General features: G+C 36.4%; 1 protein-coding gene across 5 annotated transcripts in view; it reads left to right on the top strand.

The window, feature by feature from the left end:
* The window catches only part of MST1 (macrophage stimulating 1), a 193,495-nt gene that overhangs the window by 104,785 nt on the left and 67,488 nt on the right, over positions 1-21,222 (top strand). For all 5 annotated transcript variants that reach the window (XM_053721135.1, XM_053721132.1, XM_053721130.1 and 2 more), the window contains exons 5-7: positions 3,449-3,563; positions 7,577-7,713; positions 19,901-20,021. In XM_053721135.1, the coding sequence (XP_053577110.1) occupies positions 3,449-3,563; positions 7,577-7,713; positions 19,901-20,021 (373 nt within the window). The remainder of the gene's footprint in view (positions 1-3,448; positions 3,564-7,576; positions 7,714-19,900; positions 20,022-21,222) is intronic.

The raw sequence follows: 21,222 nt of genomic DNA, 5'->3' as shown, positions 1-21,222 counted from the left end.
CCAACAACGACCTGCTTTTTGCGTCCTCTACCATCACCACCTCTCATTCTAGACTACAGGACTTCTCTCATGCTGCACCAACCCTCTGGAACGTACTTCCTCGAGATGTCAGACTTGCCCCTAACCTCTCCTCCTTTAAACGTTCCCTAAAGACCTTTCTGTTCAGGGAAGCTTATCACCCAACTTATCAACAAACTAACTTCAATTAACTAACAGTTGCCCTCTATCTCCTCAGTCACTAATATCATTCTCACCTCTGCAGTCCCCACCTCCTGTTTCCAATCCTCCTACCCGTCTAGATTGTAAGTTCCCACGGGAATAGGCCCTCAATTCCCACTGTATTTGTCTGTAAAATTTTGTGTCTTATAGTATTGTTTCTCCACTGTACTGTTATCCTTGTACCCATGGGCAGCGCTGCGGAATCTGTCAGCGCTTTATAAATAAAGAATAATAATAATAATAATAATAATAATTGAGATTATGTGGGACTGTGGCTCCTATGGAGGCACCGGTCAGTCTGGAGGAGCGGGAATGGCGGGAAAATTGTGGGATTGTCCTTTGTGTTATCATGATGAGCTGTGTGTATAAAAGGAGTGTATGTTTTACAATAAAATCAGTTCCTGTTTACCCTGAAGGCTAGTCTGTCTAGTTATTTGGGTTGGCTCCAGCTAAAATCACTTTCCTGGGCTACATAGCAGCCTGTTGCAGGCAAAGGAAGGACCCTCTGGCACTGGCAGAGCTACTCAGTCGGGGTAGCTGGAGTCTGCCACAGGGTGGGACCCTGAGTACTGCTGTCGGGCATCAGGGGTGGCTACAGGCTGTGGTCACTTGCCAGCTACATAGCTGCAGTCGGCAGGAAGGAAGCAGGACCCGTTTGGCGGAGCTACCCAGTCGGGGTAGCCGGGGTATCCGTCACAACCATCATCTTTTAAAAAGGGTTTAGAAGACACTCATTGGTTAAATGGAGACACACCTCTCTATTAGATTTAACCCCTTGGATACCTTAATGGGAACTCCCTTTACTCACTCCAAAGTCACTTGTCACTCAAAGATAGAGCAGCAATTTTAAGCAACTTTTGGCTTAGGAGCAGGGAGCTAGCTGCTGATTGGTGGCTGCACATATAGTCTATTGTCATTGGCTTACCAATATGCTCAGCTAGCTCCCAGTAATGCACTGCTGAACCTTCAATAATAGAAACCAAGAGAATGAAATAAAGTTGATAATAGAAGTAAATTGGAAAGTTATTTAAACACCTATGCTCTATCTAAATCGTAAAAGAAAAATTGTGGGTTTCATGTCGCTTAATTTCCCTATTATCTCTGGCTGTTCTGTGTATAGATCTCGAGTGGGATAAAGAAGAATCTGCAGTCATGCAAACGCCATGTTACACCTTATATAAAGTATGCACTCCTCTGATTGGCTGGCATATATTTTGATGGTTCTGTTTAAGCCATTAATATGTCTATATAATTGACCAATCAGGAATTGATGCAGCGACCTTCTCCTATTGGCTGGCTTACCATCTGGCTGCTTACATCCATTTTTAAAAAGGGGGAGTTTGTAGTATTGTATTGCACCTCGACGAGTAAGATAATACATGAACTCCCCCCGATAACTCAGGCTTCCCAGTATACATGTTTTAGCTTTGCCAATGGTGTGAATAGGCTTATATCACTTTGTCTGCCTGAGTTAAAGGGCCACTGAATACAGTAGAATTTAATAATTGACAAACGCACAATAACAAGACAATGCAATCACACCTACTTTGAATTTGAAATGAGGTGTAGAATATTTTCTGGCAAATTTCAAATATAATCCAATTTTCCCTCCTCCTGTATCATGTAACAGCCATCAGCCAATCACAAAATGCATATGCATATATACTGTAAACTTTTGCACATACTCAGTAGGAGCTGAGTCGTCAGAAAGTGTGCATATAAAAAATTCACATTTTGATAACGGAAGTATATTGGACATTTTTTTTAAAATTGCATGCTTTATCTGAATCATAAAACTTTAATTTTGACATTAGTGTGCGTTTAAAGGGACAATGTACTCAGACAAGCAGATAAGAGGTTTTTGTATCTAAAACACCTGCGGTAATACCCTTTCAAAAGAGCTGGCCTCTCCGTCTTTCGCACCACCCAATGGGAGTTGAATTCTGTTGATGCTTCTTGTTTCCATAGATTTTATTTTTTAAACCTAAAACTACAGTTTAAACCTTTTCAGTATGTGTTGGTTTCAACAGGAAAAGGTAGCTATTTTACATGACAAAATAAAGGTAAATTAGCCTTTTGTAAACAGTTTAATACGTTCCAGCAGGTAAAATGGATCATTGACAACACCATTAATGGGAGAACCTTTTACAATACAATGTCCCTTTAACATTACTGAAGGTTCCTGTTAAGTGAACAGACTGTGACCCATAGGTCTGTATAGCAGTCCCTAACCATTAAAGGGGTGCTGGAAATTGCTGGAAATAGGACCTATCCACACTGACTGGAGAACTCCAACCTCCCAGCATCTACTATATTCTCTTATGGACAAAATATCAAACAAATACTAATGGTTTGACTACGTCTCGTTGTTTAATCAAAATGTAGGATTAGGAGTTAAAGGGATAGGAAAGTCAAAATTAAACTTGCATGATTCAAACAGAGCATGTTAAATTCACTTCTATTTTCAAATGTGCTTTGTTCCTTTGCTATCCTTTGTTGAAAAAGAATATGCACATATCCTACACTAGTGGGAGCTAGCTGCTGATTGGTGCCTGCACACATTTGTCTCTTGTGATTGGCTGACTAAATGTGTTAAGCTAGCTGCAAGTAGTGCAATGCTGTTCCTTCAGCAAATGGTAACAAGAGAATGAAGCAAATTTAATAATAAAATACATTGGAAAGTTGGTTGTTTAAAATTGTATGTTCTATCCGAATCATTAAAGAAAATGTTGAGGTTTACCGTCCTTTTAACAGCTGTTTGTGATCAATTAGAGATATGAAAATAGAGCTATAACAGACTAGAGCAGAGTAAGACTGTCTTAAAGGGATAGTAAAGTCCAAAATAAACGTTCATGATTCAGATAGGGCATGTCATTTTAAAACAACTTTCTAATTTACTTTTATCATCAAATGTGCTTTGTTCTCTTGGTATTCTTAGTTGAAAGCTAAACCTAGGTAGGCTCATATGCTAATTTCTTAGACCTAAAGGCCGCCTCTTATCTGAATGCATTTGAGAGATCTGTCAAAAGATCTGAGATAAGGAGGCAGTCAGCAGAGGCTTAGATACAAGGTAATCACAGAGGTAAAAAGTATATTTATATAACAGTGTTGGTTGTGCAAAACTAGGGAATGGTAAATAAAGGGATTGTCTATATTTTTAAACATTATTTTTGGTGTTTACTATCCCTTTAACCCAGTAATGTTTTGTTTTTTTGTCTCCTCCCCTAAGACTATGTCCGAGAATGTATAATAGGAAATGGCGATACCTATCGTGGCGCTGTGTCTAAAACTGAGAAGGGAAAAACGTGCCAGCAATGGAGAATGAAGTTCCCCCACGACCACAAGTAAGTGCCGCCAACAGGTTCTATTTTGTATTATAGACCATTAGAACTTTGTTTGTTTCTCAGTATTACGGGAGTAAAAGAGAGATATACAAGTAGAGGAAACAATATTATTGAAATTTGAACCAAAATTTGTTTTCTTTCATGATTCAGATAGACCATACAACCTTAAACAACTGTCCAATGTAATCAAATTTGCTTAATTTTCTTGTTATCCTTTGCTGAAGGCACAACATTGCAATACAGACAACTAGCTGAACACATCTAGTTAGCCAATCACAAGAGCAGCTAGATTCCACTAATTTAGGATATGTAAATATTCTTTTTCAACAATAGATACCGAGAGAACAAAGCTCATTTGAAAATAGAAGTTTGTATAAAAGTATCTTAAAATTAAGTTTTTACATGTTTTCATCTACTTAACTGCATAGGTTCACAATGACACACCTTGAAAAGCAGACTTGAAGTAAAAAAATTGTGTCATTGTGAACCTCATTTGCATATCTTACCCAGAATCCTTTGCTGCATTGGAAACAATGTAATTCAGAGGTTTTCTGTGGGAAAAAACAAGCCTTCTGGCCTGTCTAGATTTGTTAATGAACTACACAATGAGTTATTCTCTCTCTCTCTCTCTCTCTCTCTCTTTCTCTTTTTCTTTTTCTTTTTCTTTTTCTTTTTCTTTTTCTTTTTCTTTTTCTTTTTCTTTTTCTCTCTCTTTTTTTTTTTCTTTTTCTTTTTCTTTTTCTTTTTCTCTCTCTCTTTTTTTCTCTCTCTTTTTTTCTCTCTCTTTTTTTCTCTCTCTTTTTTTCTCTCTCTTTTTTTCTCTCTCTTTTTTTCTCTCTCTTTTTTTCTCTCTCTCTCTTTTTTTCTCTCTCTCTCTTTTTTTTTCTCTCTCTCTCTTTTTTTCTCTCTCTCTTTTTTTTTCTCTCTCTCTTTTTTTTTCTCTCTCTCTTTTTTTTTCTCTCTCTCTTTTTTTTTCTCTCTCTCTCTTTTTTTCTCTCTCTCTCTTTTTTTCTCTCTCTCTCTTTTTTTCTCTCTCTCTCTTTTTTTCTCTCTCTCTCTTTTTTTCTCTCTCTCTCTTTTTTTCTCTCTCTCTCTTTTTTTCTCTCTCTCTCTTTTTTTCTCTCTCTCTCTTTTTTTCTCTCTCTCTCTTTTTTTCTCTCTCTCTCTTTTTTTCTCTCTCTCTCTTTTTTTCTCTCTCTCTCTTTTTTCTCTCTCTCTCTTTTTTCTCTCTCTCTCTCTCTCTTTTTCTCTCTCTCTCTCTCTTTTTTCTCTCTCTCTCTTTTTTTCTCTCTCTCTTTCTCTTTCTCTCTCTCTCTCTTTCTCTCTCTCTTTCTCTCTCTCTTTCTCTCTCTTTTTCTCTCTCTCTTTCTCTCTCTTTCTCTCTCTTTCTCTCTCTTTCTCTCCTTTGTGTACAATATAATTAATTTTTTTAAATAATTTTTATTAGACAGTGTTATTATGAGTGTAACTAATCATTATATATATATATATATATAATACCGTCCAAAGTACAGTGTTACCCTCCTATGGTCATCTGCCTGGGTGCAATCATGCAATGTATATTCCTGAACAAACAAATGCACTCTCAGGTCTTTTAGTGAAGAAAATAAACAATCTTTAATGGAACGTTTTCAGGGACTTCCTCCCCATCATCAGCATAAAAATTAAGTGCAATAAGCAAACATATATACAAAATAAAGTGATTAGCAATGTCAAATACCTATATATATAAACACAAGAATGGACCGCTCTCACAGACTGGACTGGGTACACATCCTAAGCCACAGCAAACTCCACAGCCCTGAACACTGACAGACAGCTGCAAAGTTCCCAGCAACCCAGACAGTTAACCCCAGAGCAGCCTGGGTAACAGGCCCGCAGGGAAGCATTACAAACATTATCATCACAAGACACAGAAAACCTCGCACTCGCCAGCAGATTCACAGTAATGTTTAAAAGCAAAACTTGGCGCCAAAGGATAAAGCCCAGGACAACCACCAGAAATAAATAAAACATCCTGCTATGTGAAGAATATTAGAATGTGAAATATTTGTATTTCATGTCCAGTTAGCGCACTTGGTTAAGAGCGATCTGGTTTGCGTGCTAGTATGGGTGTTAGGTTCCCCCCCCCCCCACACTTTTCACACTCCATTGAAATCTATGTGGAATATGTAAATGCATTTTCGATATTAGTGTGCAAACTTTTTACTTTCAACTTGTAATACTCGTGCTACCCGACGCGCACAAAAGGTCAACTTCTAGCGAAGTTAACATGCGAGCAGCAGCACTAATTTGTTCTCCACTCGTAATCTTCTAGCCCATAATAGGCTAAGAAGGAATTGTTCTAACATTGATACATACAATAGAAATGCATTGGAATTTACCCTTAGACTGGCGGTTAGAGGTTTTGATACGAAAACATTGGTAGACACCTCACCTGACATTGGCTGTGTGGATAGAGATATTTTTACGGGATCATACTATGGACACAGATTTAAACGTTGAAGAAAATGATTTCCCCCCTACAGTTTTATAGTAGACAATATTAAGAAATGTGTTCTTTAATTAAGAAATGTCTGCCCATCTTGGATAAAGATTCCCTATTTAGTTATGACATTTTGAACAACATTAGATTTATATCTAGGAAAGCCAAAACAATTGATAACGGTTTTAAGCAGGGACTTTTCTGAGGAAAATATTAGTGAGCATAAATTGTGGTTATTATTTTTATATAATTTATTTATAAAGCACCAACAGATTCCGCAGAGCTGCCCTTGTGTAGAAAGATAAAAATACAACAGAGAAACAATACAAACAAAGACATAAATTTTACAGACAAATACAGGGAGAATTGAGGGCCCTGTTCCCGTGTGAACTTAAAATCTAGATGTTACAACCTGAAGTTGGTTTCTTCAAATGTGGGATGAAGTCTGTAAATCTTGTGAGCATGTTTATATCGGCAATAACTTCATCTCTTCTCATACTAAAGCTAGTTTCAAAATTAAACTATCACATGCAATACTAGTTATGTAATTTATCGAATTAATTGCAATAAACAATATGTGGGACATACATCCAAAATGCTTAAAGAACGCATTAGAGAAGATTTGTTATTTACTGCAGATCCACTGAAAACACTGGTATGCAAAACATTTCTGTTCACATGGGGTTAAATCAGATACATTTTTTTTTTATTCCAAGATATTGACTTTATACAATTAGGTAACAAGGGTTTAGAAAGGAAAGCTTTATTAAGTAAACCTGTGATATCCTGGATTTTTCCTTTAAATACAGATGTACATAATGGTATCAATAAATAATATGATTTGAAATTATTTGTTGGATAAGATTTTAAAGGGATATCCCCCCCCCCCCCCACATTATTCATTCATTCAGCACCGCACCCCACCCACAACATATTTTTCATACACCATCTTTCTTTGTTTTAGCACCATTCACCGCATCACTTTTAATTACATTTTAAACAACTTTATAGTTTACTTCTGATATCAAATTTGTTGTATTCTCTTGGTATCCTTTGTTAAAGGTACAGCAATGCACTACAGTGAGCTAGCGGAACACGCTAGATGAGTTAATGACTAGAGGCATATATGTGCAACCACCAATCAGCAGCTAGTTACCATTAATGCATTGCTGTTTCTGAGCCTACCTAGGTATGCCATTCAACCAAAAATACAAAGAGAACAAAACAAATTAGATATCCAGTAAATTGGAAAGTTTAATAAAATTGCAAGCTCTATATAAATCATGGAAGAAAAATGTTGGGTTTTATATCCATTTAATTATGAAACCAATTTTCAGAAAATATCTCAAAGTAACTAAGGTTTCAGTTTAAAGATACAAGTCCGCATTATACTCGGCAAATAAAGGAATAACGTTTTTTTTTTTTTTAATTAGATTGTAAGCTGTATGCTTGTTCTGGGTACACAAAAAAAAGGAAAAAGGATTCTGGAGAGAACATATTGTTATAAACATAAATCTTTCTCGGACAGGTACAGTCCCACACCTGGGAATGGGTTGGACGAAAATTACTGCAGAAACCCGGACTCCGACCCCAAAGGCCCTTGGTGCTACACAACAGATAAAAACACCAGACATGAGCAATGCGGGATTAAAAAATGCAAAGACGGTGAGTCCTTGAGAGGTATCTGGTGAGATGAGAGCAAGATGTAGCTGCAGGATAAGTGCACACTATTTATTAAAGGGGCAGTGAACACACATTGTAAGCTGCACAAGATGTAGCTGCAGGGTAAGTGCACACTATTTAGTAAAGGGTCAGTGAACACATATTGTAAGCTGCACAAGATGTAGCTGCAGGATAAGTGCACACTATTTATTAAAGGGACAGTGAACACACATTGTAAGCTGCACAAGATGTAGCTGCAGGATAAGTGCACACTATTTATTAAAGGGACAGTGAACACACATTGTAAGCTGCACAAGATGTAGCTGCAGGATAAGTGCACACTATTTATTAAAGGGACAGTGAACACACATTGTAAGCTGCACAAGATGTAGCTGCAGGATAAGTGCACACTATTTATTAAAGGGACAGTGAACACACATTGTAAGCTGCACAAGATGTAGCTGCAGGATAAGTGCACACTATTTATTAAAGGGACAGTGAACACACATTGTAAGCTGCACAAGATGTAGCTGCAGGATAAGTGCACACTATTTATTAAAAGGACAGTGAATACACATTGTAAGTTGCACAAGATGTAGCTGCAGGATAAGTGCACACTATTTATTAAAGGGACAGTGAACACACATTGTAAGCTGCACAAGATGTAGCTGCAGGATAAGTGCACACTATTTAGTAAAGGGTCAGTGAACACACATTGTAAGCTGCACAAAATGTAGCTGCAGGAAAAGTGCACACTATTTATTAAAGGGACAGTGAATACACATTGCAAGCTGCACAACAATGTACCATTATATCTGTGAAGAATGTTCTAATGAATAATGCACCTTCTATGTTTATTTATTTTTTCTTTTCACTGATTTCCCTGTCCCCCAGAACAAAAGAACTCTTGCTAACCAATCACAAACTGGGTAGTGCTTGCTGATTGGTGGCTATCCAGGTGCTGAACCAAAAATGGGACGGCTCCTAAGCTTGCATGTCTGCTTTTCAAATAAAGATACCAAGAGAACGAAGACAATTTGATAATAGGAGTAAATTATAAAGTTGCTTAAAATTGCTGCTCTATCTGAATCATGAAAGAAAAAAGTGTGGGGTTCATATCCCTTTAAGGGAAAAGACTGGGGTAACCTGCCCTCTTCTCTTCCCTTAAAGGGACATAATACTCATATGCTAAATCATAACTGTTAAAAGCTGACAGGAAAATATCACCTGAACATCTCTATGTAAAAAAGGAAGATATTTTACCTCACAATTTCCTCAGCTCACCAGAGTAAGTGCTGTGTAAAAAGTTATACTTCAGTTACTGCCCAGCTGCAGGTTTAAAAAAAAAAGAAAAAAAAAAGAGAAGAAATGAACAGCAGCCAATCTGCATCAGCAGTGCTGAGGTCATGAACTCTTTTACTGTGATCTCATGAGATTTGACTTAACTCTCATGAGATTTCATAGTAAACTTCCTTAAACTGAATAGGGAAATAACATGAGTGTGCATGAAGCTCGTTCCCTTGCCTGTCCCGGGACAGACACACTGATTTGCTGCTTAAAGACCTTTACAATGGGGTGTAAATACTTAATACGTTTAAGGTAAAATATCTTTTTTTTTTTTTACATAGAGATGTTCAGGTGATATTTTCTAGTCCGTTTTTTACAGCTATGCCGCAGCACTTTCAAGTGTTTCAACATTTGGGTATTGTGGCCCTTTAAGGTGGTTTAGCACTGATTAAACATACTTAATAAGTAAACCATTTATTTAACCAGTATTTAAATAAACAAACATATTCTTTTTAATCTTAATCTAACAGGCCAAATATAAATATATATATTTATATATATATATACACAATACTATTAACACATTAACTACCTTCTATGCCCACTTTTATTGCAAATATTTTTTTTTTTTCATAATTGTTGATGCAAAACTGATAATCCAACTTAAAAGCAAATGATTACAAAGAATCTGATGTTAGAGGGTGGTAAACAAAACCTCAGATAATTTAGCTAAAAGTATTAACCCAAGCCTCCCTGGGGAAAAAATGGTAGAGGTACAAATTTCAGATGTATTTTACAGCAAAAGGCAGCAAAATAAATAATTACAATTATAGGTCAAATGTCCACCTCACTTCATACAAGTTGCATAAGAAGCAATCAAAAAAGTTAATTATATTACCGATTTATTCTTCTGGTCTAAATTCCTGCAAATGGTTATAGGGTTAAAAAGCAGCGTTGAGAGGTCCCAATGCTGCTTTTTAATGCCCGCTGGTATTAGGAGTCTTGAAACGACAGGCTCACCACTCACTTTTTGGCCAGACTCAGAAATACCGCAAATCCACTTACGTCAATTGTGTATCCTATATTTTCAATGGGACTTGCATAGCGCCGGTATTACGAGTCTAAGCAAAAGTGAGCTGTAGACCCTCTCCTGTCAAGCCTGGTACCACATTTAAAAGTCAGTAGTTAAGAGTTTTACACTACAACGCGTTGTAGTGTAAAACTCTTAACTAAAGTGCTTAAAAGTACACTAACACCCGTAAACTACCTATTAACCCCTAAACCACCGCACTCCCGCATCGCAAACGCTAGTAAAATATTATTGACCCCTAATCTGCCTGCCCTAACATCGCTGACACCTACCTACATTTATTAACCCCTAATCTTCCGCCCCAACGTCGCCGCCACTATAATAAAGTTATTAACCCCTAAACCTAAGTCTAACCCTAAACCTAACACCCCCTAACTGAAATATAATTTGAATAAATCTAAATAAAATTACTATCATTAACTAAATTATTCCTATTTAAAACTAAATACTTACCTGTAAAATAAACCCTAAGATAGCTACAATATAACTAATAATTACATTGTATCTAGTTTAGGGTTTATTTTTATTTTACAGGCAACTTTGTATTTATTTTAACTAGGTACAATAGTTATTAAATAATTATTAACTATTTAATAACTACCTAGCTAAAATAAAGACAAATTTACCTGTAAAATAAAACCTAACCTATGTTACAATTACACCTAACACTACACTATAATTAAATTAATTACCTAAACTAAATACAATTAATTACAATTTAAAAAAATTATTTAAAGTACGAAAACCCCCCCACTAAATTACAGAAAATAATAAAATAATTACAAGAATTTTAAACTAATTACACCTACTCTAATCCCCCTAACAAAATAAAAAAGCCCCCCAAAATAAAAAAAAGCCCTACCCTACACTAAATTACAAATAGCCCTTAAAATAGCCTTTTGCGGTCATTGCCCCAAAGTAATCAGCTCTTTTACCTGTAAAAAAAAAGTACAATACCCCCCCAACATTAAAACCCACCACCCACACACCCAACCCTACTCTAAAACCCACCCAATACCCTCTTAATAAAACCTAACACTAACCCCTTGAAGATCACCCTACCTTGAGAAGTATTCACCCAACAGGGCCCTTCAATTCCGATTGGCTGATAGAATTCTATCAGCCAATCAGAATTAAGGTAGAAAAAATCCTATTGGCTGATGCAATCAGCCAATAGGATTGAAGTTCAATCCTATTGGCTGATTAGGATTTTTTTTCTACCTTAATTCCGATTGGTTGATAGAATTCTATCAGCCAATCGGAATTGAAGGGACGCCATCTTGGATGACGTCATTTAAAGGAACCTTCATTCTTCAGCTGGACGTCGTTTGAAGAGGATGCTCCGCGTCGGATGTCTTGAAGATGGAGCCGATCCGTGCCGGATGGATGAAGATAGAAGATTCCGCCTGGATGAAGACTTCTGCCCGTCTGGAGGACCTCTTCTTCCCAGCTTGGATGAAGATTTCTGCCCGTCTGGAGGACCACTTCGCCCGCCTTCATTGAGGACTTCGGCCCGGTTGGGTGAAGACTTCTCAAGGTAGGGTGATCTTCAAGGGGTTAGTATTAGGTTTTATTAAGGGGGTATTGGGTGGGTTTTAGAGTAGGGTTGGGTGTGTGGGTGGTGGGTTTTAATGTTGGGGGGGGTATTGTACTTTTTTTTTTACAGGTAAAAGAGCTGATTACTTTGGGGCAATGCCCCGCAAAAGGCCCTTTTAAGGGCTATTTGTAATTTAGTATAGGGTAGGGCTTTTTATTATTTTGGGGGGCTTTTTATTTTATTAGGGGGATTAGATTAGGTGTAATTAGTTTAAAAAACTTGTAATTATTTTATTATTTTCTGTAATTTAATGGGGGGGGGATTTCCGTACTTTAGATAATTGTATTTAATTGTATTTAGTTTAGGGAATTAATTTAATTATAGTGTAGTGTTAGGTGTAATTGTAACTTAGGTTAGGTTTTATTTTACAGGTACTTTTGTATTTATTTTAGCTAGGTAGTTATTAAATAGTTAATAACTATTTAAGAAGTATTCTACCTAGTTAAAATAAATACAAGTTGCCTGTAAAATAAAAATAAATCGTAAGCTAGCTACAATGTAACTATTAGTTATATTGTAGCTATCTTAGGGTTTATTTTAAAGGTAAGTAGTTAGTTTTAAATAGGAATAATTTAGTTAATTGTAGTTATTTTATTTAGATTTAGGTTAGGGTTAATTGTACTTATTTATTTTATTTAGGTTAGGGTTAGACTTAGGTTTAGGGGTTAAGAACTACTAATATAGTATAGTGGCAGTGACGTTGGGAGCGGCAGATTAGGGGTTAATAAGTGTAGGAAGGTGGCGGCGACATTGGGGCGGAAGAATAGGGGTTAATAAATGTTGGTGTCGGCGATGTTGGGGGCAGCAGATTAGGGGTTAATAAGTATAATGTAGGTGGCAGCGGTGTCCGGAACGGCAGATTAGGGGTTAATAATATAATGTAGGTGTCGGCAATGTCGGGGGCGGCAGATTAGGGTTAATAAGTGTAAGATTAGGGGTGTTTAGACTTAGGGGTTTATGTTAGGGTGTTAGGTGTAGACATAAAATGTATTTCCCCATAGGAATCAATGGGGCTGCGTTAAGAGCTGAACGCTGCTTTTTTGCAGGTTTTAGGTTTTTTTTTTCAGCCGGCTCTCCCCCATTGATTCCTATGGGGAAATCGTGCACAAGCACATTTTGCCAGCTCACCACTACCGTAAGCAGTGCTGGTATTGAGGTGAGATGTGGAGCAAAATTTTGCTCTACGCTCACTTTTCTGCGGCTAACGCCGGGTTTCTAAAGACCCGTAATACCAGCGTTACTGTAGGTGAGCGGTGAGGGGAAACTGCTCTTTAGCACCGCACCCCTGTTACCGCTAAACTCGTAATCTAGGTGATTGTAATTAAAAACACTTAAAGGGACATGAAACACAACATTTTTCTTTCATGATTTAAGTAGAACACACAATTTTAAACAACTTTCCAGTTTACTTCTATTATCAAATTTGCTTCATTCTCTTGGTATCATTTGTTGAAGGAGCAGCAATGCATTAATGACAATTGGGGGGTATATGTGTATATATATATATATATATATATATATATATATATATATATATATATATATATATATATATGTATATGTATATGTATATGTATGTATATGTATGTATATGTGTGTGTGTGTGTGTGTGTGTGTGTGTGTATATATATATATGTGTATATATATATATATATGCAGCCACCAATCAGCAGCTAGAACCTAGGTTATTTGCTGCTCTTGAACTCTCCTAGATAAACCTTTCAGCAAAGGACAACAAGAGAAGGAAGCAAATTAAATAATATAAGTAAAATTTTAAGTTTTTATAATTGTAGCACCCCACCTCCAGACAGGCTGGCGCCTCCATAGGCACATAGAGATCCCACAATAGCTAGGTCGTAGTTTTGGCGTGATCTAGGGGGAGCAGAGGCTATTCCCGGTGATCATTGGAGATCTCCAGGCCCCCAGATGTCACAGTCCAAAAAGCGACATGATCTGTGGCTGGGGACCGGAGCGGCAGCCCGGCAAAGGGTACTCAGGAACAGTCTGCGGTGGGGGGTAAAAAAACCCAGGTTCCTGAGTGAGCTTCCTCTTTGTAATCGCCCCAACCCATGCCCATCAAAGGTATGACAAGCCCTAGAAGAGTGGAGCTCTGGAGCAAAGTGCTTTGGGAGCGACTTGGGTTAAATAGTTCCATAAGATCCTGGCTGGGACTTGGCAAGGCAGGAAGGGGAGTAGAGCGGGGTAGCGATCAGCTCTTTTAGGGCACAAAGGGGACTGGTGGAAAATGCAATAATCCAAATAGGGGAAGGGGTTGCCCTGGTAGCCTGGTATCCATGACAGGTATAAACAGGTATGCTTGTATAAATCTGCTAAACGTTTTAACTATGCTGATATTGTTATGCCCACTAAGCCTATTCACAACACCACAAGGGCAGTATTTGTTTAGATTCCAACACCCTTAGAAGAAGTTTCACCAAGATTAGTGTTTTTATTTCTATAATTCTATTGTTAATATTTATGATCATCTTTGACCTGTACCTTAAAAATACCAGCCATGATGGTAAAATACCGGCTTGGTGAGAACCCTAGGTTTGGCTGGTAACCTAAATACTCAAGTTATACCAACCAAAGCAGAGTGTGGGATTGTGCTCCACTTATTTTTTATTGGAGCTCATGGCAAAGCCTCCAATTGGCTGTAACGGTCAGGTGACACAAAAACTAAAAACTGATAAAACTAAAATCGCAGCCAGCAATAGCGGTGATCAGTTAACCATGGGGGTAATAAATATCTATTTACCTTTATATTTAAGTCCTATAGATTCCAGTTAAAAAAAACAAGCAAACAAAAAAACAACAACTTACCGTCTCTTTAAAGGGATATGAAACCCAACATTTTTCTTTCATGGTTCATATAGATCATACAGTTTTCCAGTTTACTTCTATTATCAAATTTTCTCCATTCTTTGGGAGCTAGTTGAACACATCAGGATAGCCAATAGCAAGAGGCATATGTATGCAGCCACCAATAGGCAGCTAGCTCTTACTGCTCCTAAGCCTACCTAGGTATGCTTTTCATCAAAGGATACTAAGAGAAAAAAGCAAACTAATAATAGAAATAAATTGGAAAGTTGTTTAAAATATGTTCTATCTGAATCATGCAACAAACATGTTGAGTTTCATGTCCCTTTTTAATATGGCAAAACCCAGTACAGTTTTAAAGACCCATTGTGTTCCCTAGGATTCTTTACATCCTTCAGACTCTCCCAATACCGCTACCTAAAACTTACCTTTCTATACATGGGGCCTTCAGTGATTTTGTATGGTACAAAAAAACCACAGAGAATTAATCAACAAATTATGCAATGTCCCAAACTACAAGGAAGGACTGGGGATCCCAAATCGTATGAGATATGGGTGAGGAAGGGAGCGCTAAAAGCTGAAAAGGCTAAAGTGACTAAAAGCAGTACAATTTATTATGACGATTCAAATATATAAAAACTACAATTGCGCAATAAAACAATGGATCCATGATATGTCTAAAAGAATATGATACACGTGCTATACCATAGGTGATAATGTACAAAGAGTGTATGCACAGCAAGGATATAACACAGCAAAGGTAACATACAAATGTGGGTTAATAACCAATCAAGTGATGTATGTGGCAATTACAATTATTTAACTGGAGGTGAGTAAAAAAACACAAAGTTCAAAAAAATCTCACAAAAATGTAGAAGTGTCCAATTTAAATAAATAAATAAATAAATAAAGTCCAAAGTGTCCAATGATAAATATCCAAACGCTGATGTGTAGTAATCAGTCCACCTTCAATGTGTCGTGGAGGAGTGAAAAATATATAACGGTAAAAATATAAAAAAATACAAGGTTTATTTACAGGAAGACTAATAATTTGAAATACATGCTGGCCCCGAGCATCCCGAGGAATAAGATAAGAAACACTACAGACTACCAAGGTAAATCAATCAAATGCTTTTTTTCCTTGTCCGAGCTGCAAGGCTTGCAAGAGTGGATTGAAGACTAACCGATTTTCCCCACACTGTAAGAGGGATAAATATAAAATCCGAGACCTCATAAGATGTCTTGATAAGGGAGTAATATATTTGATATTTTGCACTTGTGGCCTTCATTATGTGGGACAGACATCCAGAGCCCTTAAGGACAGAATCGGAGAACACATTTTGTGTATTGAGAAGAAAAACACTGAAACTCCGTTGTACAGACACTTTTCAACTATACTTTTATACATGGGGTAACATCAATGATTGTAAGTATTTCGGAATACAAAAGGTTAATAAGAACTGGAGAGGAGGCGACTATGAGAAAAAACTATTATATAATGAATCCAAATGGATCTTTCCATTGGACTGCCTTTACCCGAAAGGACTGAACCACAAAGAGGACCTTTCACATCTCCTGTCTCTGAGAAAAGAGTAGACAAACGCAGTCAGTTTTTCAGACTAGGTTCACTAAAATGACCGCATGTGTTTTCACACTAGCCTTCACTTATGACCTTAGATGACTAGCTAACCGACGGACAAAGTTAGTCCTTCTTGATATAATAATACACCTAATTAGGGACCTATTTCCATTCTATTAGATCAGTCTAATAGCGTAGCCTAATTCTCTCATTGCATTAAAGTTGAGAATCTAAGTTCTTATCTAAACAAAGTTGAGAAACAGATTTTCTAAACCCATTAATTTTTTGTGATATTATAGGGCGTGCTTTACATACCATTAAATATACTGGTAGGGAATAAGTATAAGGAACACTATATATTCACAACCAATATTTATAAGTACAACATTTACTCTGTACTATATATCATACCTTTGAAGCCCCTTCTATTTGAACAGATCGGAGTTAGTATGAGTTCCCACATATTTTAGGAATTTTATACACAGACGATCAATATCTATATGCCTGACACTCAGTCTGTTCCATCTATCATATTTCCTCAGAGCCCTATGTATCTGACTGCATACTACTCATGTATAAGATTGCTTGCTCTTTTACCCATTCTGATCCGTCCAGCTTCTGTTATTTATTTATAAGAACTTTTATAAACAATTTGTGGGACACGAGCTAAATACATACACACACACATATATATATGTATGTAACAAAAACTTGCACTCACTGGTCTTTCCAAACATTTATTGTAACGTTTCGGAGACAGAGTATCCCCTTCCTCAGACCTATATATATATATATATATATATACAAAATATGGATTATATTTATGATGAACAACATTGGTCTGTATAGATTTTTGATATAAATGTTACCATCTTTTTATAGATTTTAATTGATATTTTAAAATATTTTAGAATATTTAAATTTTTTTAAAGATAACTTATAACCCTTTTTTATATGCTCATATACACCCTGATGCATACTTTTGTGTAAATGTACGGCTTTTATGACAGTGATATTTACGACAGTGTTACTGTTTTAAACTGCTTTTTAGATTGTATTTATTGTAATATCACGAGTCATATACATATAAATGGTTTGATACATTACATCTGTACACATATACCCCTTTGCAGTATTCATACATGAGCAAGTATCATATATTTGCATACCACTTATTTGAATATACCCTTAGATGGTTGATTTCCCAATAGGTTGGCCATTCATACACTTTGATAAAACTGAATTCTCAGATCCTATAATTTGAAGTCCGACAGATGTCAACATCCGGCTATACTGAAACCGGAAGTGACGTAACATCCGGCCATACCGAAACCGGAAGTGACGTAATACGCACCTAAACCGGAAGTGACATAAAATACCGGAAGTGCGGCACATTACCGGGAACACTTTAAAGGTTAAATAGAAAACAAAATAAGGGGATATCCTTTCTTCATATACAGTATATTGTCATCACTATATGTATAACAAAATTCCTTTAACACACACTGGATTCACAAAATATAAGTTAAAATACAGATTAGGAAAATCTCCCAGAAAACACCGGTATCAACAGGAAGGGGCGGATCTAACAAAATTGGCGCCAAAACAGATCCAATTGCCCCAGGATGTTACCCTATAAAAGCTCCCAGCAAACATATAGCAGTATAGTCTTGAAAAAGGCCTGGAAAAGGCCGAAACGCGTTGACATACTGGTGAGCTTATTTCTTTATTAATTATCTTGTAAAGTGTATAAAAGTTATTGCACTATTGTTTTTTCTTGTTCAATTGCAGGTTCAGAATATTCCTTTTTTTTTTTTTTTTTTTTGGACTTCTACTTACATTTTTTTGTATTTTTTATCTTTTTTCACTTTTTGTTTTTGACCATCACTCATTTTGATAGGATTCACTATTTGCAATCACAATTTTGCATTGAATGTTTTGGATATAGTTTTGGATTTTTTGTACTTTTACCGTTATATATTTTTCACTCCTCCACGACACATTGAAGGTGGGCTGATTACTACACATCAGCGTTTGGATATTTATCATTGGACACTTTGGACTTTATTTATTTATTTATATTGGACACTTCTACATTTTTGTGAGATTTTTTTGAACTTTGTGGTTTTTACTCACCTCCAGTTAAATAATTGTAATTGCCACATACATCACTTGATTTTTTTTTTTTTTTTTATTTTTTTTTCCAGCTTTTAGCGCTCCCTTGCTCACCCATATCTCATATGTTACCTTTAAGTCTGCTAGGGGACTTTTGGAAGTGAGCTTAAGGCATATTTACTAGCGCTCGGGTTACGACCTTCAGTTTATTTGATCCAAAATCTTACATTATATCGACAAGCAATTTTCTTGCAAAGATTAATTGACTGGAACATACACCATGAATATAAAAGATGGGTCCCATTAGAACACCTGATTTCAGGAACACACCATCTAGGAAGACAATGTTGGAGTCTACATAAACAAGGCAATGAGCCTATACTTAGTAACCCTATTATTCAAGACACCTATTCAGTTTGGGAAAAATATATACACACAAATTACTACCTTTCCTCACAACCATCCTCACTGACTTCTCTCATCGACAATGGTGAATTCCCCATAAGGCCTTACGCGACTCACTCAACTTATGACACTGTGCGCAGAGATCTTACAATACATTTACTGACTAACAATCAGACGTTATTCACACAATCAGAACTCATAGATAAGGGATTTGAATGTTTCAAGAATTGGTTTACAAATCGACAAACCCATAATTTTACTTAGGCATACTTTATTCACCATATATAAAATACTGACACAAAACCCTCTAGGCTTTATTCTGCCATACTTAGAGAGCTGGGAGACAGACTTTGGAGTTATAATTATTCCTTAAACAAGTGTGTCCATTATCCGAAGTCTTCAATATCATCACCAATGTTGGAGATTAACCTCAAACTACTACATAGATGGTACCTTACGCCTAATAAATTACATCGCCTATACCACACCCAAAAAAACAATGCTGGCGTTGCTGCCATGTTGGTAGTAATATGGCCCATATGTGGTGGTGGTGTAACTCCATACAAATCCTATGGAGAACAGTAATTACAGAAATTTAATCAATTCTCGAGATACAATTCCCATTAGTCCCACTAATATGGTTACTGAACAAAATCAAAAACAAACCCCTCCTTAAATAGTTTTGTATCATGAATAATGGGGTAAAATATCTAATAGCTAAAAATTGGAGACAAAAAGATGCCCCATCTTTAATCCTGCGAATCAAAAAAGTCACGGAACTTATAGAGTTGGAAGAAGTCCACTACATGCAAAATAATAAAATGGACATAATGTCATGCTTATGGGATAATAATATTAAGGATATTAAATCAGACCATAAATAAACATTTTTAGCAACACCTAGGTCATGTATTAGGTACTTTGTAAAAAGTGGGAACAACTGACTCAACACTTACATGGGAATGTGAGGGAATCAAGTTTTGTTAATTCATACTCATTGTTTTTTTTTATTTTTTTATTATTGTTTCTGTTTTTATCCTTGTACTATAAATTTTTTCCCCATTTACAAAAATCAACCAACATTTGTAACCTATAAATCGTGGAGCTGCGACTCCATAAGTTGTAAATAAAGTTTTACTAATAAAGTTGGTTAAAAAATAAATAAATAATTAAATATATATATATATATATATTTGTGAATGTGTTTTATGTGACTTTGTTATAATCAAAGATTTCAAATATATTTACAGTGTTGGTAAAATTGAAACCTGTCTCCTACATTTCCCCTCTCCTGCAGCTGTCTGTCTCAACTGTAATGGGGAGGATTATCGGGGGTTTGTGGACAGGACAGAATCTGGGAAAGAGTGCCAGCGATGGGACTTGCAGAGCCCGCATTCACATCCCTACAAGCCAGAGAGGTTAGCGTGCAGTATACCTGTTGGTTGTAAGCTCCTTGGAGGAGGGGCTTATTCCTCATGCTTTGTACAGTCTGATTCATGCTTAGAAAGAAGTACATATAATGGTGTCAGTGTCCACCCCTGCTTATGCACCCTGCACTACAGATATGATAATAATATTGGTAGAAGAGTGGAATTTAATGGTGTGTAAAAAGGCTTCGGTAAACTATGTCTAATACTTACTCATAATACAGACTTGAACGCTTACCCTTGTAATCCAGTATTCTGCTTGCCAAAACTACTTGTGTTCACTGTCAGCTCAAACTTATCATGAAAAAGGCTGTGCTTATAAATTAACCCCTTAAAAGGATTTGAAACACACTTTTTTTTTTTGAGATTCAGATACAGCCAATTTACTTCTATTATCGAATTTAGTTCCCATGGTATTCTTTGTTGAACGGATACTTAGGTAGGTGTGTGGAGCACTACATTGCAGGAAATAGTGCTGCCATCTAGTACTCTTGCAAATGGATAACATTGTTGCAAAACTGATGCCATATAATGCTCCAGACACGTGCACGCTCCTGAGCTTAAAGGGATAGTCTACTTGAAAAATGTTAATCTTTAAAAACAAAGACAATGCCTTTATTACCCATTCACCAGTTTGACATAACCAACACTGTTAAATTAATTCAAATTTTACCTCTGTGATTACCTTGTATCTAAACCTCTGCAGGCTGCCCCCTTATCTCAGTTCTTTTGACAGATTTGCATTTTAGCCAATCAGTGCTGACTCTTAAATAACTCCTGGGGGGTGAACACAATGCGATCTATATGGCACACATGAACTAGCACTGTCTAACTGTGAAAAACTGTCAAAATCCACTGAGATAAGAGGCGTCCTTCAAGGGTTTAGAAATTAGCATATGAGCCTACCTAAGTTTACCTTTGAACATAGAATACCAAAGAACAAAGAGAATTTGATGATAAAAGTAAATTGCAAAGTTGTTTAAATTTACATGCCCTATCTGAATCATGAAAGTTTAATATTGACTTGAATGTTCCTTTAAGTTTTTGCTTTCCAACAAAAGATACCAAGAGAACAAAGAAAATCTGATAATAGCATATCATTTTAAACAACTTTCTAATTTACTTCTCTGTCTGAATCATGAAAGAAATAATTTTGGGTTTCATGTCCCTTTAAGGGTATAAGTTCTCAGTT

Source organism: Bombina bombina, chromosome 7, assembly GCF_027579735.1.
Source record: "Bombina bombina isolate aBomBom1 chromosome 7, aBomBom1.pri, whole genome shotgun sequence".
In the NCBI taxonomy this organism is placed as follows: domain Eukaryota; kingdom Metazoa; phylum Chordata; class Amphibia; order Anura; family Bombinatoridae; genus Bombina; species Bombina bombina.
The sequence above is the reverse complement of the archived record's forward strand: the minus strand, read 5'-3'. Positions and strand labels throughout refer to the sequence as shown.